This window comes from Epinephelus fuscoguttatus, linkage group LG19, assembly GCF_011397635.1.
Source record: "Epinephelus fuscoguttatus linkage group LG19, E.fuscoguttatus.final_Chr_v1".
Lineage (NCBI taxonomy): Eukaryota > Metazoa > Chordata > Actinopteri > Perciformes > Serranidae > Epinephelus > Epinephelus fuscoguttatus.
The window spans coordinates 25,396,219-25,415,713 of NC_064770.1; the positions used below are offsets into that span (position 1 = coordinate 25,396,219).

The following is a 19,495-nucleotide window of genomic DNA, read 5'->3' on the forward strand; positions in this document are numbered from 1 at the left end:
CACAGATTCTCAGCTGTCACCACAGGGCAGCAGCCACAAGGTGGCAGCAGAGTGCTGATATAGTAATTAATGACAGCTTGATCTCCAGTCAGTCCGGAGCAGCTCATTACCTTCCACTGTGACAGACTGACTCTGGCTCGGTGGAATAAGTGCAGTTAAAAGCATCTTAGTCTTTTTTTTTTTGCAGATTTTTATTTATTTACCTGTGAAGTGTAGTTTAAGTTTTTGTCAGATTTTGATTAGTTCAGCATTTTTTTTTATAAAATACTAAGCCTCATTTAACACTTTAATATTTCCTAGTCTACATTATAAAACTACTTTCTACAGTCAACTGAAACGTAAATGACTGAGAGCCATGACCACGACAGCTCAATAGCTGAGTCAATGCTTTTTTTCCCTTGCTTAGGTATCACATGTCACCACTGGGCCGTGCAGCTTACAGTAGGGAAGTACAGGCACTTCCTTCTTCCTACCACACTGGTTGCACTCAAACCAGTAAGTCTTATAGGAAGTCGGATAATCGTGGCGATGGGGATCCAGCAGCCTGCCAGGGACTGTTTCAACTGACTTCTCTGCGCTTCTTTCCACGGCCAATGTCCCCGAGTGTAACCAGTATAACCAGACAGCTGTAGTGCGTAAAAGTGGTCGGAGCGCAGCCCTGTTTCTGCCACAATGGCTGCGACGTAGCGCAACTTTTGGATCCGCGGTGGATGAACGACAGAGCTGAGGTGCAGCTAACTTTTACACACTTGCAGGAGACGCAGAGGAGGGCAGAAAACACAACAACATGAAGAAACAGTTTAATCGCATGAGGCAACTTGCCAACCAGACTGTAGGAAGGTGAGTGTTTGTTCTATCATCATGCATTGTTGCATGTTGATGTCATGCAGTTATTGTCTGGCAGGCCAGCACTTAGGATTTGTCCGTTGTTTCTTCATTGTCATGTGTCTTCATGTTGAAGGGCTGGGCCATGTTTTTGCGTAACTCATACCTGGATAGTTTAAGTTTGAGGAAAGTGAAGTATCCGTTTGCAGTTGGGTAATGTCAGAAAGAAACTAAGCCTGCCCACATGTCACATGAACTTCGATTTTTGGAGCAATAGGAAGAGTTTCAAAAGGTTAATGGGTTTCCATATGTCCTTGCTTAATTATTATTATTCTCTTACTACCTATGTGAGGACTTATAGTGTGTCTGTAAGTCCCCACAGTTATCTTAATTTTGATTGCTGTAAAATTTCAATTAATAGCCTGGGCTATTATTTGCTTAAATCACTGAAATCAACCAGCCTTTATTTGAGACAGGCCTTTAATTCCTTTCACACAAAACTGTTGCTCAGCAAAGACTGGAAATAGAATCACATTGTTTATTTAAACCAGTATGAATATTACTCATATATAAAAAGTAGGCTTCAGATAATATATCCATTATGAATCATTCATTTGATCTAGCTCCAACAGAGAGAACATGAGTTACAGCACCTGACATGCAGACACTTCACTTTACACACACATCACTTTATTCCATTAAAACAATACACACAACTTGCATTAATTCTTATGAAAAACCCTTTTGACTCTTTTGATCAGTGGACCCTTGCGGACCAAAGGCATAGAAATAACATACAGGGTAATCGAGGAATGGACACAATATGAGGTAGCCACCAACTGGTTTTAAACATCTGAAGAACTTACATTATTGATTAATCTGCCCCTAATTTTCTCCACTAATCGTTTTGTCAATAAAATGTCAGAAAAATAGTGAAGCATTCCCTCTGTTACCTCCGACAGACCAAGGTGACATCTTTAAACAGTATATTTTATTCAACCAACAGTCCAAAAATCAAAAGTTATTCAGTTTTTTATCATGTATGACAAAGAAAAGCACCAATTTGTCACATTTAAGAATCATGAAAGCAGCACATGTTTTGGCTTTTTGTTTAAGAAATGACCAAGATGATTATTTGGTTATCACCTAGTTGACAGTTAATTTTCTGTGGATCGACTAATCGATTAATCGGCAATTTTGCTCGATGGAAAAGCTAAAATGTCTAATCAGTTATCAAAATAGGTGCTGATTCATTTTTTGACACATTGTTTGAGCTTCAGCCACTTTAAGGCAGATGCTATTTACACCAATAATACTGCGCTTAATCCACTTAGCCACCACGTTTCACCATGGACTATAATGCTCTTTATTCTGCGTCACATAACTTTCTGGTCGTACATTTGTGAGTTTTTTCTCGTAAATGTACTACTTTAAATTCAGAGTATATCCGAGACTGGCTACTACAAGCTCTAACTGCAACCTTTTTGCCCTTATCCAAAGCACTTCCAGCATCGACACGTCAGTGCGACAAGTCCAAGCCCATTCACTGCATGCGTCCATAATAACGGGTCGTAGAAATGGTTGTGAATAGCCAAATAGCTGCAGTGTGGCTGTGGCTGTTCTCACTTTCGTGCAAATAGACACTCCACAATATTCATTACATGTAATTTGTATATCTATATTGCAGAAGGAATACTGCTCTGCCCGGGGCCCTCTACAACTTCGGGCCCCACATTTCACTCCAGTAGAGGTCTACACAGTATGTTAGATTTACTGTTATTTATTTCTGCAGTTGCAGTCTCTCTCACACACACACACACACACACACACACACACACACAAATATCTATACCATTTCCTCTCCCTTCATGTCCGTCCCCACAGGGGTTTCCAGCCCTGTTCTCTATCAGCAGCCACCACTGAGACCATGTCTCCAGTCATTACTGCATTAACAGTGTCTGCAGATGATGCCCTTGATATGTCTCTCCAAAATGACTTTCCAACCAACAGCCCGAAGCCACTGGCCTCAAATTCCTCACATACGCTCCTCCATATGTTCTGTAAGAGCACTAACACTCCACTGAGCAGAGTGACAGCTTGCTCATTGAGAGGCAGAAGTGTTTGCAAGCACACACCCCTCCGCTGTGGATTACTGCTGGATACAGGGAAGTCCTTTGGTGCCATTTGTAGCACTGCATGACTAAAGCAAATTGGGAGTGATGATGTTATATGAATAACTGCTTGAGATAAGCCTCTTTGTGTTTGATTAAAAAGGTGTGTAGGGTGAAACCATGTAGTCAGTGATCACTGGAAGTAACCACCCCGGTCGAATCAGTGTTTCAAATGCCAAGGTATAGGTTTTCCCCAATCTTAATTTAAACCTAGCGTCAGTGAAGGGAAGCAGTTGTTTTTATTAATTGTTGGGTGGATGACTTTGAAAACCCCAAATCCTCCCAAGACAAACTGAAGCATTTTCTCATTACTTTGCGTGATAAATGGCTCAAACCAGAGATAGATAGCCAGTCGTTGCAGCTCTACATCAGTATGACAACACACACAAAGTTACATCATCATAAAGGTGTAGGCCCATCTTTAGATGTTTGTGATGGATTATTTTGCCTATACTGGGTTCAGAGGAGTCTGTTTTCCATCACATGATCCCTCTCTCAGGACACTGTTTTCAATCTGTTTCCATGAATTTTAAGTCTCATCCCTCCGGACATATAAGCCAAATTAAATTTGAATGGACTCTAAACCGATTGCCTTTGCTACTGCTGCATGAGGGCCACTCTTTATCTCTTTCACAAACCAGTGAATTTGTCTCCCCCGTGATGATGTGGTTCTCTGTTTTGGCAGGAAGGGCCGGGCATGGAGGGTTTTTGTGGAGTAAGCATTTCCATGGTTGTTGACGGGGACACAGCAGAGGGCTGGGAACGTCACACAGCCACAGAGGGGTGTTTTTATAAAAGAGGAAGCCAGTTTGATTTGCATGTAGTTGTTGCAGTGTGGTTTGAGCTTGAATGGCAGCAGTGTTTACGAATCAGTGCATACATGTGGAGAGATAAGCTCACACAGAGGGCTTTTAACAAAACTTTGATTTGGGATGAAAACGCTGGCAGTTAAACATCATCTGATACATGAATCTGAACAGGTTTTTAGTATTTGGACTCTGATACGTTTTCTTACAGGCATAGTCATCAAAAGTCCATTTACACAACACACTCTTCTTCTCTTTCTGTCTTTCTGTTGTTTCGCTCCAAGTTTTTTTTCCGGGTCTGGGCTCCAGCACTGTGGGAGTCTATTCTTAGAACAATAGCTGCTGGCCAGAGTCGAGCTGCACTCCAGTCAAATCAATGCTGATTCAATATTGATAGGAATCTAAAGATCGCTCCTGTAGCGAGCCAGTAAAGCCTAATGTGTAATGTGATCATGTGGATGAGTGTGGAGGTATTCTGGCTCCAAGATCGTATATCATGCCATCACATAGATGCAGCACATCTATTTGTTGACTTGTTAAACAAGCTGTGACTTTGTCATATAAATAAATGGCTTATTTTTCATCTCTGTCTGGATTAGTGCTACATGAAAGTCATTTATTTGTACCGATTTTATATACACTCTGTTTTAAACATTAGTTTCCTCTCGGCCTGGAAAAACACGTTGCTTAGGATGTGAGGCTGCGTATGTTAAACAAATTAACAAGTTGTAAAAAACAGACAAAAAAAGCCCTGTATATCAAGGTAGAAAATTCAAGAAGCCGCAGTGTATACAGTTCAGAGATGGGCTGGTTATCAGTGCTGAAACAATACCTGCATTTCTGTACCAATATCTAAACTGTACTTTTTGTCAGTACTTTTCATTAAAACACACAAAAAAAATTCTACAAAACAAAAAGAAGCCGAAGTATTAAATGTGGTCCAAACACAAACAGTCAAACTTTGCCTTAAAAAATCCTTAATTGTCAAAATTTCTATTTAAATCCAGAACTATCCAATCAAAGAATAAGTGAACTGGTAAATGGGCTGCACTTGTATAGCACCTTTCTAGTCTTTCGATTACTCAAAGGGCTTTTACACTACATGTCACATTCACCCATTCACACACATTTACACACTGGTGGCAGAGGTTTCCATACATGATTCCACTTGCTTCTCAGTAACTATTCATACACCCTTACACAGGGCTGGAACAGCCATTGGGAACAATTTGGGGTTCAGTATCTTGCCCAAGGATACTTTGACATGCAGACTGGAGGAGCCAGGGATTGAACCACCGATCTCCGGATTGGTGGACAACCTGCTCTCCCTCTGAGATTATAACTCTGACCAGACATCTGAGGCTAACAAGGGCTGCAGCTTTTAGTATTTGCCCTCTTCCCACTTTGTATTGCAGCTGGTGCTCAGCAGTTTACCTCTGGATAAATCAAGTCTGATCTTAACTAATGATTATTTTAGTTAAGTGGCTCAGAGGTAGAGGTTCGATCCCCGGCTCCTCCAGTCTGCATATCAAAGTATCCTTGGGCAAGATACTGAACCCCAAATTGCTCCCGATGGCTGTTCCATTGGTGTGTGAATGTGTTAAAAACTGCAGCCTGGGCCATCAGTGTGTGAATGGGTGTGAATGGGTGAATGTGACGCGAAGTGTAAAAAGCACTTTGAGTGGTTAAAAGACTAGAAAGGTGCTATACAAGTGCATTTACCATGTATTGATTTGATCTATCAGTTGTAGGGGTGTAAATCACAAGTTTCAGTACAGTCAAAAATGATTGATTCCTTGGAAAATGATTCAGTCTTTGCTCAATCGATTCGATCGTATAGTTGGCCATTATAAGATTTTGATTCAGTTCAGTCCGGGGGTCTGCGATTGATACTGCTTACCATTATTGCTAGCGCTGTTTAAATGTTTAGGAAGCAGATGTGCTTAGATGGAAATGGTGATACAGATTTGCCATGGGAATTTCAAAATAAACGCGTATCTTTAAGATGGCAATATCAATATTTTCACTTTGTGTAGATTGATGATATTGGATTTTTGCCCATTTGATCAATATATAAATCAAGATAGATGTACCCCTACACTCCTAATCGATAGCTCTCTCGTTTAATTGTTTGGTCGGTATTCTGTTAGCAAAGAGCCAAAAATGTCTGTCAAAAGATCCCAGGGCTGGTGTTGTCACGATACTGGAATTTCTAACTTTGAACAGTACCTCAAAAAATATTGATATTCAATACCATTTTCATTAACAGAGGGAAAATTGACATTTGGGGCATACAATTTAGATTTTTATTAAAGGATAAATAGGTTGTAAAATGACAATGATGATGGCAGAATGATTGTAGTAAACATTAACAGTAAGACAGGATGAGAAATTGGAAGGTGACACCAGTGAAAATATGAGTGTTGAAACCATAATAAATCTTCAGAATCGATATGGATTGATTTAAAATTTTGACATCAGCCAGGACCCAAAGTGACGGCTTAAAAGTGTCTTGTTTTGTCTGTCCAACTGTCCAAAACCTAAAAATATTCTGTGTACTATCATGGAAGACCAAGAAAACCAGGTCATATTCACATTTAAGAGACTTAAAACCAGTAAAGTTTTCAGTTTTCAACACTTTGTGCTCCAATACAAAGTGTCCTCATTACAGTATGATTGCCAGTACTTAAACTGTGTGCCAAACAGCAAATCATTGATCACATACAATGAAGAACTCTGTGCAAACAGAATCTTTGATTAGTTAGACAAAATATTCTACTCATCATGAGCTGGAGTCAGTCGAGAGCAGCCAAAGGCGTGTTCGAATAACGGTGAGGATATTTCAAGCATAAGTGAGGTAAGCCTGAGTCTGTGGGGTGTAACTTACAGCAGTATTAGGTAATAGCTCTTGTGTGGGAGAGGGTTAATTGATCCCTGTGAGATTTAAATCTATAGTGTGGGCCTGCTCTGGTGGAGAAAGGGGAGAGGTCTTCAGGGATTTGTGTGTGTAGATGTAATACGTGTGTGGTCGGTGTATTTGTGAGATATCGACAGAGTGAGCGATGTGCTCGTTTGCTGGTCTCACTAGCTCAGCAACATTAGCAAAATGGATGGAAATCTGCTTTGAGAGTTAGAGGTCACATTAAGACACGTGCGTATCTTATTTCAGAACAGGTTTTGGCATTTCAACATTTCCTAGATGTTTTGGAGTGATGTCACTGACCTGTTTTCTGCAGACTCCACCACAATGCGCAGTGTGTTCAGTGTGTCTCAGACGTCAACAAGCCACTTGGCAACTCCCACCCTCCTCCACACAAATACAAACACCTCCCCCCCTGTTGCCATAACAAACAAGGTGCAGATGACACTAGAGGAAGTGTGTGTTCGGACAGGGTGGAGGAATCCGACAGGTCCATCATGGAAAACATCCTCAGGCACGAGTGGTGATGGGCTTGTGCATGTGTGCATACGTGTCGAGTGTACAAAGGTACCCACATAGTTCAGCCGGTCTGTCATGTGACAACATTTCAGTGTGGATTTAAGCATATTATGGGCTATGTAACTTTGCCACAGGCACGAACTGCAGACAGGTTGGGCAAGAAAGACTTTGCTGCATCAGTCTGATGGTCTTGTTTTCTGTGTGCTCATCAGTTTATCTCAGTTTAACAACAAGTTAGGTCTTGTTTAGTTGAAATTCAGCTTGTGATATATAAGAAAACAGAGTGCAGAGTGAGACATGTTCAGATTCTCCATGTTTTTTTAGGCATATAATTCAATTTCATCATCATAGGACAGGTGTGTATGGGGCTGGGTAACGGTACTCCATACCTTTTAAGGTATCAACTAAAATAACCCAGTATCACAGAGATACCTACCCAACTGTCTTTGCCCAGGGGACCATGTTTGCAAAATGAGAGGAGGTCATGGTCCAGTCGCAGCAGCCCCTGTTCCTAGGATTTGAGGACATTCAGAGTTTAGCCTGGACCTCTGTCAGGGGGTACCGTTGAGAACTCCCAAATAGTGCTGCAAGGATTAATCGATTAGTCATCAACTAATATTATTACGCCAATTAATATAATTATTGATTAATCTGTTTGTCATTGTTAAAAAAAAGAGTAGAAATTCTTAAGCTTCTTAAGTGTGAATATTTTCTAGTTTCTTTACTTTTATATGACAGTAAACTAATACGGACAAAACAAGACATTTAAGGATGCCATCTTGGGCTTTGGGAAACAATGATCAACATTTTCACCATTTTCTGACATTTTATAGACCCAACGACTCATTTATCAATCAAAAAAATAATCAGCAGATTAATCGACAGTGAAAGTAATCATTTGTTGCAGCTCCAACAAGCTCTATTATGTTGCTTTGTATACACTATGGCACCTACTTTATATTAAAAGTACAAAGAAAATCCCAACATAAATCAATTTATTTTCATTATGAATAGATAATGTTTTGGGGGGCCACCTGGCACCCTGTCACAGCCCAGATTTGGCCCATGGGCCCTAAGTTAAGAGTCACATTACCTGAATTCGATCCTTTTTGTACACAGATCTAGAAAAAAAATACTATATGTATGGTTTCACTCACCACCAATCACCACAACTGTTCTTTAATATAATGCGACACGTGACTGGTCCACTACCACAGCAGCTACCACCCTTACAGTCGGTGCTGTGGTGAAGTCAGGCCTGGTGTATTTGATGGAGATGGCAGTTATCACTTTAAGAGTACCGGTATTGGTACTTGGTATTGTAATTCTTCGAACGATACCCAGCCTAATGTGTGTCCCTTAACTCACATCCTCGGATTGTATTATTATTATTATTTGTTTGGTTGTTTATGGTTTCATGTTTTATCTCTGTATGTTGAAGATGTGTTTCTCTATCTGTATTTTATATCTCTATTTGTTGTCATTGTTTGACGTTTGGCTTCATATTTGTGTTTCCCTCAACAGGGCTGAGAAAACTGAGGTGCTGAGTGATGACCTCCTACAGGTGAATATGACTTCTTCTTCTCTATCACTGTTCACATACATTACCTGTCGTTCACACACAGACTGTGTTTAAAGGGCTGCTGCATTTTTCAACCCCATTTTGTCATTATTTTGTGTCTAAGTGACTAATGAGAACAACAATTTCTGAAAATGGTCCAGTATTGAGCGAGAGGGCTGCAGCCGACAGCCACAGACCTGCCAACCTGTACGCATTTTGCGTACCAGGCACGCATTTTGACATCAAAGTACGCTGGTACGATTTGATGCTCTAAAAGTACGCCTATCACTCGATCGTGCATTTCGCCGGTTTCAGTGTATTTGTCTATGCAAGATGTCACTCAAGTTGATACCCGGTGAATATAGGCGCGTAGGCGGAACGAAAAGATTTCGGCCAATCAGATTGCTGCATATTGCATCCCTGACAGAGTTTTATTTTTAATTAGCCAGCCTCCGCCAGCATTTTTGATCATATTCATCTTTCAAGACCCACAGAAGAATTTGTCCTATGAACATGTAAACAGTATGAAACTAAAGAAGAAACCTTCTGTTTTTAAACACAAAAACATTTTATTCTATCCTATTCCATTCCTTTTTCATCAGCACTTGAATTTGTGCATTTTCAAGTACAAAATCAATTTCATATTACATTTTTTGTTTTTTTCCTCATTTTTTTATGTCAATTTGAATTGTATAAATGACAATAATAATAATAATAATCACAATGAAAATAATATTCTCTTTGAGTTATAGCGGAACACGTTGTCACGTTCATTGTCAGTACTGTTGTCTCCCTCTCCTCTGTGTGTCACTGTCACCGTCACGGAGATCCCATTTCGTCCCACCACACTTGTTTGCTTCTTCGTCCAAATCGGATTCAGAATGTTGATCAAAACAGGAATTGTCAGAGTCTGAGTCCATCAACATCTCCACGGCTTGCGCAACCGTAAACTTTTCCATGGGTGCTGGCATTTTCGAGCCATTTATGAGCTGCTACGTTTCTGTAAACAACATCTGCTTCCTGTTTCCAGCGGATCTCTTTCTTCGTTTGTTTTTGGACATGGCACAAGATGTGCAACCCCCTATCTTAGAGCAGTGAAAACACGGATTGCTGGAATATCTCGTCAATGGCAGGGAAGCGTTCTGTCAAAAATGACGGAAAATCTCCGCAATGGTGGGGATAGTGCTAAGGGTTCATTTCAATCAAGTCAGAGTTGGTGATTGTTGGTGACATGGAAAGATGAAACAAGATGTTTGTTTATTTTGTTTCTGCCGATTTTTAATGAAGTGTGTTTAAATTCACATGGATGTGAAAATATGCTGACTCTGTACATGGTAAAATTATTTTTTATTTAAATGCAGTCTGGTGGGTATGGCAATAGCGATTTCGGGGCTGTTTCTGGTTAAACAAAAAGGATCTAACTCCTTAACAATGCAGTCTATCTCTGTAGGCTCCTTTCTATAAAATGTCAAACAACTAAAATAACAATCTGAGTCCGTCAGTGGCAAAAGCAAGCACTTTTAGGGGACCTACCAGGGATGGCTGGCCAATAGAGGGCGATAGGGCGCCGCCCCTCCTTGAGCCACAAAAGAAAAGAAAGATGATGATAATAAATGTATGATTATCATCATCATCATTATTGTCATATATACACACAATATATTAATTATTCTGATCATTTTCACTTGAAACAGCTTGTCCTGCCTGTGAATATCCAATCAGAGGCAGTGTGAAGTCACGTTCCAGTCACGTTGAAGTCACGTCACTCTCATAGACTTTAATGTAAAAGGCTTTTTTTTCTAAATGCAGGCACTCCAATGCAATCTCTATGGGTTCCGGGAGGACTTGCCCCAACGTGTTTTCGTCATACGTAAACCACCAAGTATCATTCATGTGCTCCTCGGATGGTCCGATTTCCCATGTCGGGAAGTTGTTCTTACTTCATTGTGTGTTCATGAGCGTTTAAGTCGTAATGTGGAGACATCATGGACATTACAAAGAATATGTGTTGTATTTTATCACTCAAAATGTGCACGTCGTCAACCGTTTCCACTGAAATATTGCTTTACAGTCGGAAACTCATTGTGACAGTGACTCAGTGAATACCTTATTCAATTTTATTTGATTAATGGTAAAACAGGTCTCTGTTATAATCAAAGGTATTTGTGTGGGCAAACTGATGAAAAGTAGTCTGTTGATGACCACAGTAGATTGTTCAGTCATTGTAGAGCCAAATTAATTCAAATTTACCCATTGAATGGGTCACCTCAGCCATCATCACAACAATTGCCCCCCCTGAGAAATTTGGCAGGAGCCGCAACTGGGACCTACATTGACGGTGCACAAATGCCCTGAGTGGTTACACTGCAGCCTGTTTTGGACTTCCGACTGCAGACCTCTCACTTAATACTGGATCAGTTTCATAAACTGTTGTTTCTGTTAGTCATTTAGACACAAAAACATGAGAAAATAGGGCCCAGGTTGAAAAATACCATAAGTACCCTTTAAGAAGTCGTTTTCTGGACGAGTAAAATGCGGAAGTTATCAAAGGACTTACAAGTTCTCTTCTCCTGCTCTGTTAAAGCCATCATGCCTGAGCTGCTTGTTGATGCCAAGTTTCTCTGCAGTCTTGGAGTACAACTGCTGGTATTAAAACATTACTGGGGAGTCTTTCATTCAGTAACGCCTCGCCAGCTCAGGGGTTTGGCACTGCAGGGAAAGCGACTCATGGTTTTCCACTCAAGGCGAACCCTGGCAATGTTCTGTTATCTTGAAATCATACTGGATGCATGTGTGAGTGTGTGTGTCTGTATGTGTGTTGGGGGATGGGAGTCCTCGGGGCTAGTTAAACTGTGAGGTCACTTCTAGGAAAAGAGTGTGAAGAAATACAGGAGAGGATGAAAAAGACGGAGTGTGTTTAATGTAGAAAGGAGCTTTTGTGGAAGGAAAAGTAAAGGTGAAGTCTAAAGCCTCTTATTCAATCATGGGAGTCAAAGTTTTATGACACGCAGCAGTGAACTATGAACTCCATGCTGTTTGTACACACACTAACACATAATACGAACACTTTGTGGTGAGAAAACAGATTATTTCTTCAATGAATAAGCAGAAATACATCAAAGAAGCTGTTAGGGCTTGTGTTTTTTTGCTTTAACAGTGGCAATGGTTAAATTTAGTCATATTTTACACCATTGTGCCAACAGCACAGCGCACAATCTGACCCAACCCTTCCAGAGAATGCTTTCCCTCGTCTTTGGTCCTCGTCCTGAACGACAGGAGCTTTGTGCTGCGTTAGACATTCCTTTAGCTCCAGCTCTCAGAGAGGAATGTGATTGTCAAGTGGTCAGCATAGTGGAAGTAGCTCGGATGTCTTCTGGCGTAACAGCTTGAGCTCCAAGACAGATTCTGCAACCTTGATTACAGTCATGCTAATAAAATGTGTAGACCAGTGGATCAGTGTGTGCATTTAAATTCAGTCACACTAGCTGAGAAAGTTTTTCCCCTCTTTCCAAACACGAGCAGAGGAAGAATAGTTTTTCCTTTCCCCCCTCCCCAACATACTCCCACACCCCCTTCTCTGAGCTGTCCAACTTGAAACTTGACTCTATGATTTCCATGGTGTCGTAGTAGTCTTTTCTTTTTCCATTTGTTTCCACAGTCCTTTGCATCGGCTAAGGCATTTGTCTTGTTTGGACACGTCCTGCCGCAGTGGGAGAGTCGAGGAGGCTCATACAGTAGAGAGAGTCAGGCTGGAACTGGTCCCATAGCTCAGTATTTGATTACTACTCACACACAATGGACTGTTGTTGTGGATACTGGAGCAAATTCATATCTGATACTGTATGTGTAGCAGGTATCTGTCAGATAATCAGCTCGAGAGCTAAGCAGACAATGACAGCACTCACTCATCCTGTTAAAGGAAGAGTTTTTCTAAATACACTTACTGGCTTTCTTGCAGAAAGTAAGATGAGAAGATCAATGCCACTCTCATGTCTGTATGCTAAATATGTTATGTTAGCTTAGCTTAGCAAAAGACGAGAAACAGGAGAGCTTTGCAAGGTGGGAAATGTTAAACCAGTGTTTCCCAACTGGTGGGTCGTGGTCCACAACTTGGTCAAGGGTCCATTCTGAATGGACCGCATGTGACTTGCAAACATGCCAAGATTGTAAAAAAAACCAAAAAAAACACTTAATTTTGAAGTACAGTGAATTTACGATGCAAGCTTTTATTTTGAAGTGGCATTTCCTGCAGTAGTACGAGTAAATAACAGACAGCTACTTAATGGAGACAGCAAATTTTTGCTGAACGATCATACACAAGTTATAACTAAGAGAACAAATAGCATAGTCACAATGTTTGTTTACAATAACGTCCAGGTGGAAAGCCCCTGCGTCACGTACATAAAATGAAACAGCACTGATCAACTGAGGTAGTGTTTCAGGTAGTGTCAGCCAGCTACAAAAAGGCCCACTGCAAAAAATCAGTTTCAGTTTAAGTGTACACTATATGTTGAATATTTTCACCACTCTACCTTGCCCTTTCAGAAAGGGAATTGAAGCTGTTGGCTCAAAGCCACCAGCCTCCACTGACAACAAAACTAATTTTATTTTGAAGCACATGTGAGTTGCTTGTCTGTTGCTGCCTTGACAAGTTTTATACCAAATATAGTCCCCCGTCCACAGCAGTACATGCTTAGCTTCTGTGCTGGTAGATTTGGTTTATTAAAGACATGAGCAAAGCAACACATTACATAAAATAAGCACAGCAGAATTGCAGAGAGGTCGGACCACCATGGTTAGCTATACATCTTTAAATGTTACAGTTATGGTTGAAAATGACAACAGAAGTAAACAAGTTAGTCGATTTATATCTCTACAGTTCAAAACAATTACCAGGTGTCTACCAACTCAGAAATGTCAGCACAGTGTCACAGCGATTCAGTCTGTAGGCATGCTGTGTGATTTCAGAAAACACCTTCTGCCTGTGCTGGCTGCAATACGTGTTGCGGTCACGGATGCATCATAAAGTCCCACTTCTAAGATAAGCAGACACAAGTACGACAAACAAGGGAATTTCTAAACTACTAATGTAAAATATCTTATTAAATGAAGCATATGAGAGAAAAAAACAGGCATGTTGAAGCTATTTAGACAGTGTGATGTTTAGATATTGCTCCAGACAACTACGCTACGGTTTAATTTGCAGTTGATGTAGCACTCACAAGTTGCCCTGTTCTAATACTGTCACAAAATAATCACATTATCAAACATTTTGCAAAGTTGGGGCATTATTGATCACACAGAGGCAAAAGTATTTTACAAATACAATGAAAAGGGTTAACTTGGCTCTGGCTGAAGCTAACAAAATCTACCAGCACCTCCAAAGCTCACAAATTAACAGGCTATATCATGCTTGCTTAATGAGCACAAAAACCGAAGTGTAAAACTGACACATCATGGTTTTACAGGGGGTCATGTGACTGGACATTTCATGGCCAGTGGCAATAACTTGCTGGTCCTGGCCAATAAAATCCAAAATGGCATTTTGACGTTTTTACACTTTGGTTTTTGAACAGATGAAGCAAAATGAGATATGATGTGCTAATTAGTGATGTTTGAGGCAGTCGTTCCCAACTAGTCCAGCCACGGGGTCCAGATTTCTCCTTAGTCATGAGTTGAAGATCCACACGGTTTGAGATATTCACTGTCATACTTGCGTTTGGCCATGTCGCTAAACTAGTTTGCTGCCCACACTGCGACTACCTGAGGGGGCTTAGTCTCTGCCTGTGTGCTGACCTCCTCCTCGTCATCATCATCCACCTTAATATTACTATCTTATCAGGCTGTCTGAGTTATGAACTAATATTGTGCAGCCCTGTTTTTCTCTCTATGTGCAGATGTGCTGCAGGTTACGTCACTTTTTCTTCACTGTCTCTTGGTCAAACAGCTCTCTAAAGGCTTTTGTTAGATAGTTGGATTAAAGTTTCAGTGTCAGCAAGTAAACGAAATGGAAACATTGTGAGGTTGTATTTATTTTTAAATGTGACGAAGAAATACAGACGTGGTATGCAAAGGCCCTTAGAGGTGCTGAAAGACAGCTTTTGTCACCTTTTAAAAAGAACCAGGCGAGCTGTTTCCTCCATCTCTAGTCTCTATGCTAATGAAAGCTAACGGGGTGTTGGCTGTAGCTTCATATTTAACTGACAGATGTGAGAGTTGTGTCACTCTTCTCATCTAACTCTAGACTATAAAGAGGAGAAGCGTATTTCCCAAATGTCAAACTATTCCTTTAAGCAAACTATTCAGCACGAGATCCTGTTTCTGCTCTGTCATCAGCTAACCAGACAGTTAGCCATCCTGCCAACAAGGTCAGCCAGCCCATCAGTTCACCAGCGATCCCGTCTGCCAAAGCTGCTCAGAGCCAGAAAACAAAACTGTACCCTCCACCCTCCCGGTTCCTCTGTGACTCACTAAACGTTCCACATTTTTTTGCTGTGGCAGGTCAGAGGTCATCAGCTCGCTCTGTTTACTGTTTTCATTGCCATCTGGAAAAAAAAGATGGCAGTAACTGTCCTGTAAACCTTTGGACAGCTCCATAACTGCAGAGGCAGGCGGAAGGGATTGTGTCTGTGTGCTCATGATCAGGGAGTTTTCCTGCTGTTTTTTTTTTCCTCTCTTCAACTCTATGACTTCAGTTTGTCAGGGTGTGTGTGTGTGTGTGTGTGTGTGTGTGTGTGTGTGTGTGTGTGTGTGTGTTCGCGCAAGAGTCTGTTTCCATAATTGAGTTTCTCCCAGAGGCAAGACCTCTCCTTGTTAGCAGTCAGTAAAGCTGCCTGCATGAGATGTGAAGCTGGCTAATTGAAGGTTATGTTCATCAGACTTCTATTTTAATGAGTCATTATGTTAAATGGAGGTTATAGGAGTGTTTTCCAGTATTGAATCAATGCCAGTACGACGTAGTGCCATCATAACGGCGTAGGTAAAAAGAAAGGACAGGTCATTTCACAACGTAAATGGTGCAAAACAGGTTGCAATTTAATATCAGAGGCATTATATTTTGTACTACTGGTGTGTGACTCGAGGGTCTTTTGGTGTACAATCATGGAAAATTCAATAGAGACAGTCTGATCACCCATTGTCTCCAGTCTGCGCCCACACTGAAGTCACTCAGGCCTCTTTCTTTCCTTCTTGGCACCGAGCGTCGGAGGTCTGGATCCAATCGAGCCGTCACCAGATAGAGCTAGACTTCCATGCATTAATCAGAGCAGGGGATCAGCTGAATGGTGAGCAAATCAATTGGATCCAGGCAAGGAGGCCAAGTCCAGCTGTGGTCTGGCATGGAGCAACAGCTGCAGGAAAGAGGGAGGAGAGAGGAGAGGAAGAGGGAGGTGGAAAAGTGTGTGCGAGTGTGAGGGAGAGCCCGACATGCCGTAAAGAGAGGATAAAAGTAAAGGAAGAAGAGTGAGAGCAAGATGAAGATCAGATGGCAAATGACGGGCTCTTAGATGTAGTGTCACAGCCGGATGTTTACACTGAAACAGGAAGAGGAAGTGGATACTTAAATGACATTTGCAACAAGTCTACATTGGATTAATTGTCTTTAGAAACCATATAAGTGCTTTTGCATGCTTAACTTTAAATGCCACAGTGCAACAAGCTACAGAAATTCAGGTTTTTCTTTGTACAGTGTCAGTGTTTGTAGTCTTCTGGGATGTATTTTTGAGAACAACTTTTGAGGAACTGATAAAAACACTTTGGTATATAAAAACTGAGGAAATAAAAGACGGTTTAAATGAACTTAAACTGAACTAAAATCAGGAAATGCTCTCCGATAAAAGTATGTTTTAAGGAGGGATTTAAAAGAGATCACTGACTCGGCCTACCTGATTTCTGCAGGCAGACTGTTCCAGAGCCGCGGGCCCCTGACAGCAAATGCTCTGTCCACTTTAGTTGTCAGCTGAGCCTCTGGGACCTAAAAACACACCTCTGCCTGAGAACCTCACAGTACATCCCGGCGTTTATGGTACTAGGAAGTCGGAGAAATGGGTGGGAGAGAGACAATGAAAAGCCTTAAAAGTAATTAGTAAAGTCTTAAAATCTATTCTGAAACATACTGGGAGCCAGTGTAAAGAGGTTAAAACTGGGGTGATGTGATCACGTCTCTTGGTTCTGGTTAAAAGCCTGGCAGCTGATTCAGGCAAGAAAAGAGGCTGTTGCAGTAGCCCAGGCATGAAGAGACGAAAGCGTGTAAAACTCTCTCTGTGTCTTTAAAAGTTAACATGGATCGTATTTGTGAATTTTTCTCTAAGATGATAAAAACATGATTGCACAAGCTTTGTGACCTGCTGCTCAAAACTTAAGATACTGTCAAACCAGACTCCAAGATTTCTTGCAACAGGTTTGATATGATCCAACAGGGGACCAGCCAAACAGGATCTGTTTACGGCTTAAGTTGACTTTTGTTTCATTTTGACATTTTCAATGATATAAAGTCACCTAATCTTACTATATAATGACGAAAAGTCTGTCTGTCCGTGTGTCTGTTCCACATTTTTCTCCTCACTGACTTGGTCAATCCATGTGAAATTTGGCACAGTGGTAGAGGGTCATGGGAGGATGCGAATGAAGCAATATTACATCAGTTGGCCAAAGGGGGGCGCTATAGCAACCGATTGAAATTGCAAACTTTGAATGGGCATATCTCATGCCCCGTATGTCGTAGAGACATGAAACTTTGCACAGAGATGCCTCTCCTCATGAGGAACACATTTGCCTCAAATACCCATAACTTCCAGTTTATAGATTTTCTGCCATTTTGAATTTTTTGAAAAACACTTAAAATCGATCTCTTCCTAGGAAGTTTGACCGATCTGCATGAAACTGGGTGAACATAATCTAGGGACCAATATCTAAAGTTCCCTCTTGGCAAAAGTTGGAAAACTTACTAAAACTGAGCTTCTATAAGGCAATGAATATTGCGGAGGGCGTGGCTCATCACATAAAGGTGTATAACATCTCAAGGGTTTCACCGATCACCACGCAACTTTGTAGGCATATGACCACACATAATCTGAGGGGACCCCTCCATTATTGACCCCATCAAACAAAATGGGGGCGCTAGAGAGCTCATTTCTTATCTAGGCCTAACCGCCATTTTGTTTTTTACTAAACCTGGTAGATATATAGAACAGGACGCCTCAAGGTGACTGGAGAAATTCAACTCTAATTGGCAACTGGGTGGCGCTATAACAACAGAAAAATGCTTAAAAATGGCTAAAATGCAACTGATCGCTGTGGCTCCCCCGTGTCCAAATGTGGTTTTTTTTTTTTGTTAATTTTTTGTTTAATTTTTGGTATGTCTAAGTCATGGTATGGTATGCTGTACATAATCACGGAAAATGTTAGTGTGTCATTCTGTCAGACAGTCATTCTGTCTGTCCCACGTTTTTCTACTCACTGACGTGGTCAATCTATGTGAAACTGCACACAGGCATTGAGGATTGGCATAGGTAGAAGGTGACAAAGCTACCAATGGGTATGGACTATTGTTTTTAGATTGGTGGATCGTTCAAAACAGACACTCCTATTCTCAATTGATTTTCCGGAAAATGTACCATAGAGAACTTTATACATTTTACCCACGCCCGTTGGATTATTCTCTAAAGCACAAGTTTTTAGCTGAAACACCATGTAATGAAAGTTATATTCATTTGGTCTTTTTTCCCCAGACGAGTCTCTCGTTTATGAGTAAATGCACGCTTCCTTCTCCGTGGTGGAACAGTTGGCTGGTGTGGTTTGGTAGAAAGAAAATAGTTCCTACATGAAATTGCTCATAACAAAACAGTCTAGATTAGGGCTAGGCGCTATGGACAGAAATTTATAACTCAGTATTTTCAGGCTGAATGGCAATATGTTATATATATATATATATATATATATATCAGTATTTCCTACAAAATGGGCTGTGGAAACATTATTTATAAGTAAGGGGTTAAAGTAGCAAAACCACCAAGTGATACTTTACTGCTCATGAAGTATAACCAGTAGATCAGGCTCCCTCAGGCCTGCAGTTACAATGATTCATCTGTCCTACCTGATAACATCTCATATCCTCATATGTCCTTGTATGTTGAGACAAAGAAGCATCCCTGTTTGTTCAGTTCAGACCATGATCCATCAGTCTGTGTTACTTATCTCCTATGATTCCTTCCATCTGGCTGTCAGTGCCGCCTGTTGTAACACTGCACGCTGCAGCACAGAGCTAGACAAACATCACAGACATCTTTCATCATGTTTTAGTAACAAGAGCACGGTGGGAAGTTTAGAGATGGATGTACACTGCTGTTTTGATTTGTAGCCCTCACCTGGGTGTTTTCTGTTGAACAGGAAACGTGTGTGTGTGTGTGTGTGTGTGTGTGTGTGTGTGTGTGTGTGTGTATTCTCTACTCACTGTAGGCCTGTTTGGTTTGTGCTAGATTTATAACATTTTGTGTCATGTGTGTACGCACAGATCGAGAGGCGGTTGGAGCTGGTGCGAATGGTGTCGCACAACACGCACAAGAGGCTGGTGTCCTGTCTGCAGGGTCAACTGGGCACAGACACAGAGAAGAGACATGTAAGAAGCACTCATTTACTCTTTGCTGCTTTTTCGTTCAGCTGCAGCACTGTAGACTCTTGCAACTTTGAACAGCCC

General features: G+C 41.1%; 1 protein-coding gene across 4 annotated transcripts in view; it reads left to right on the forward strand.

Annotated features, from left to right (window-relative positions):
• The first annotated feature begins 423 nt into the window (after nucleotides 1–423).
• The window catches only part of arhgap17b (Rho GTPase activating protein 17b), a 39,679-nt gene continuing 20,607 nt past the window's right edge, over nucleotides 424–19,495 (forward strand). For 3 of the 4 annotated variants that reach the window (XM_049562423.1, XM_049562424.1, XM_049562425.1), the window contains exons 1-3: nucleotides 424–840; nucleotides 8,766–8,805; nucleotides 19,313–19,417. In XM_049562423.1, the coding sequence (XP_049418380.1) occupies nucleotides 788–840; nucleotides 8,766–8,805; nucleotides 19,313–19,417 (198 nt within the window). In that variant the 5' untranslated portion in view covers nucleotides 424–787. The remainder of the gene's footprint in view (nucleotides 841–8,765; nucleotides 8,806–19,312; nucleotides 19,418–19,495) is intronic. The other variant, XM_049562426.1, reaches the window with a different exon arrangement.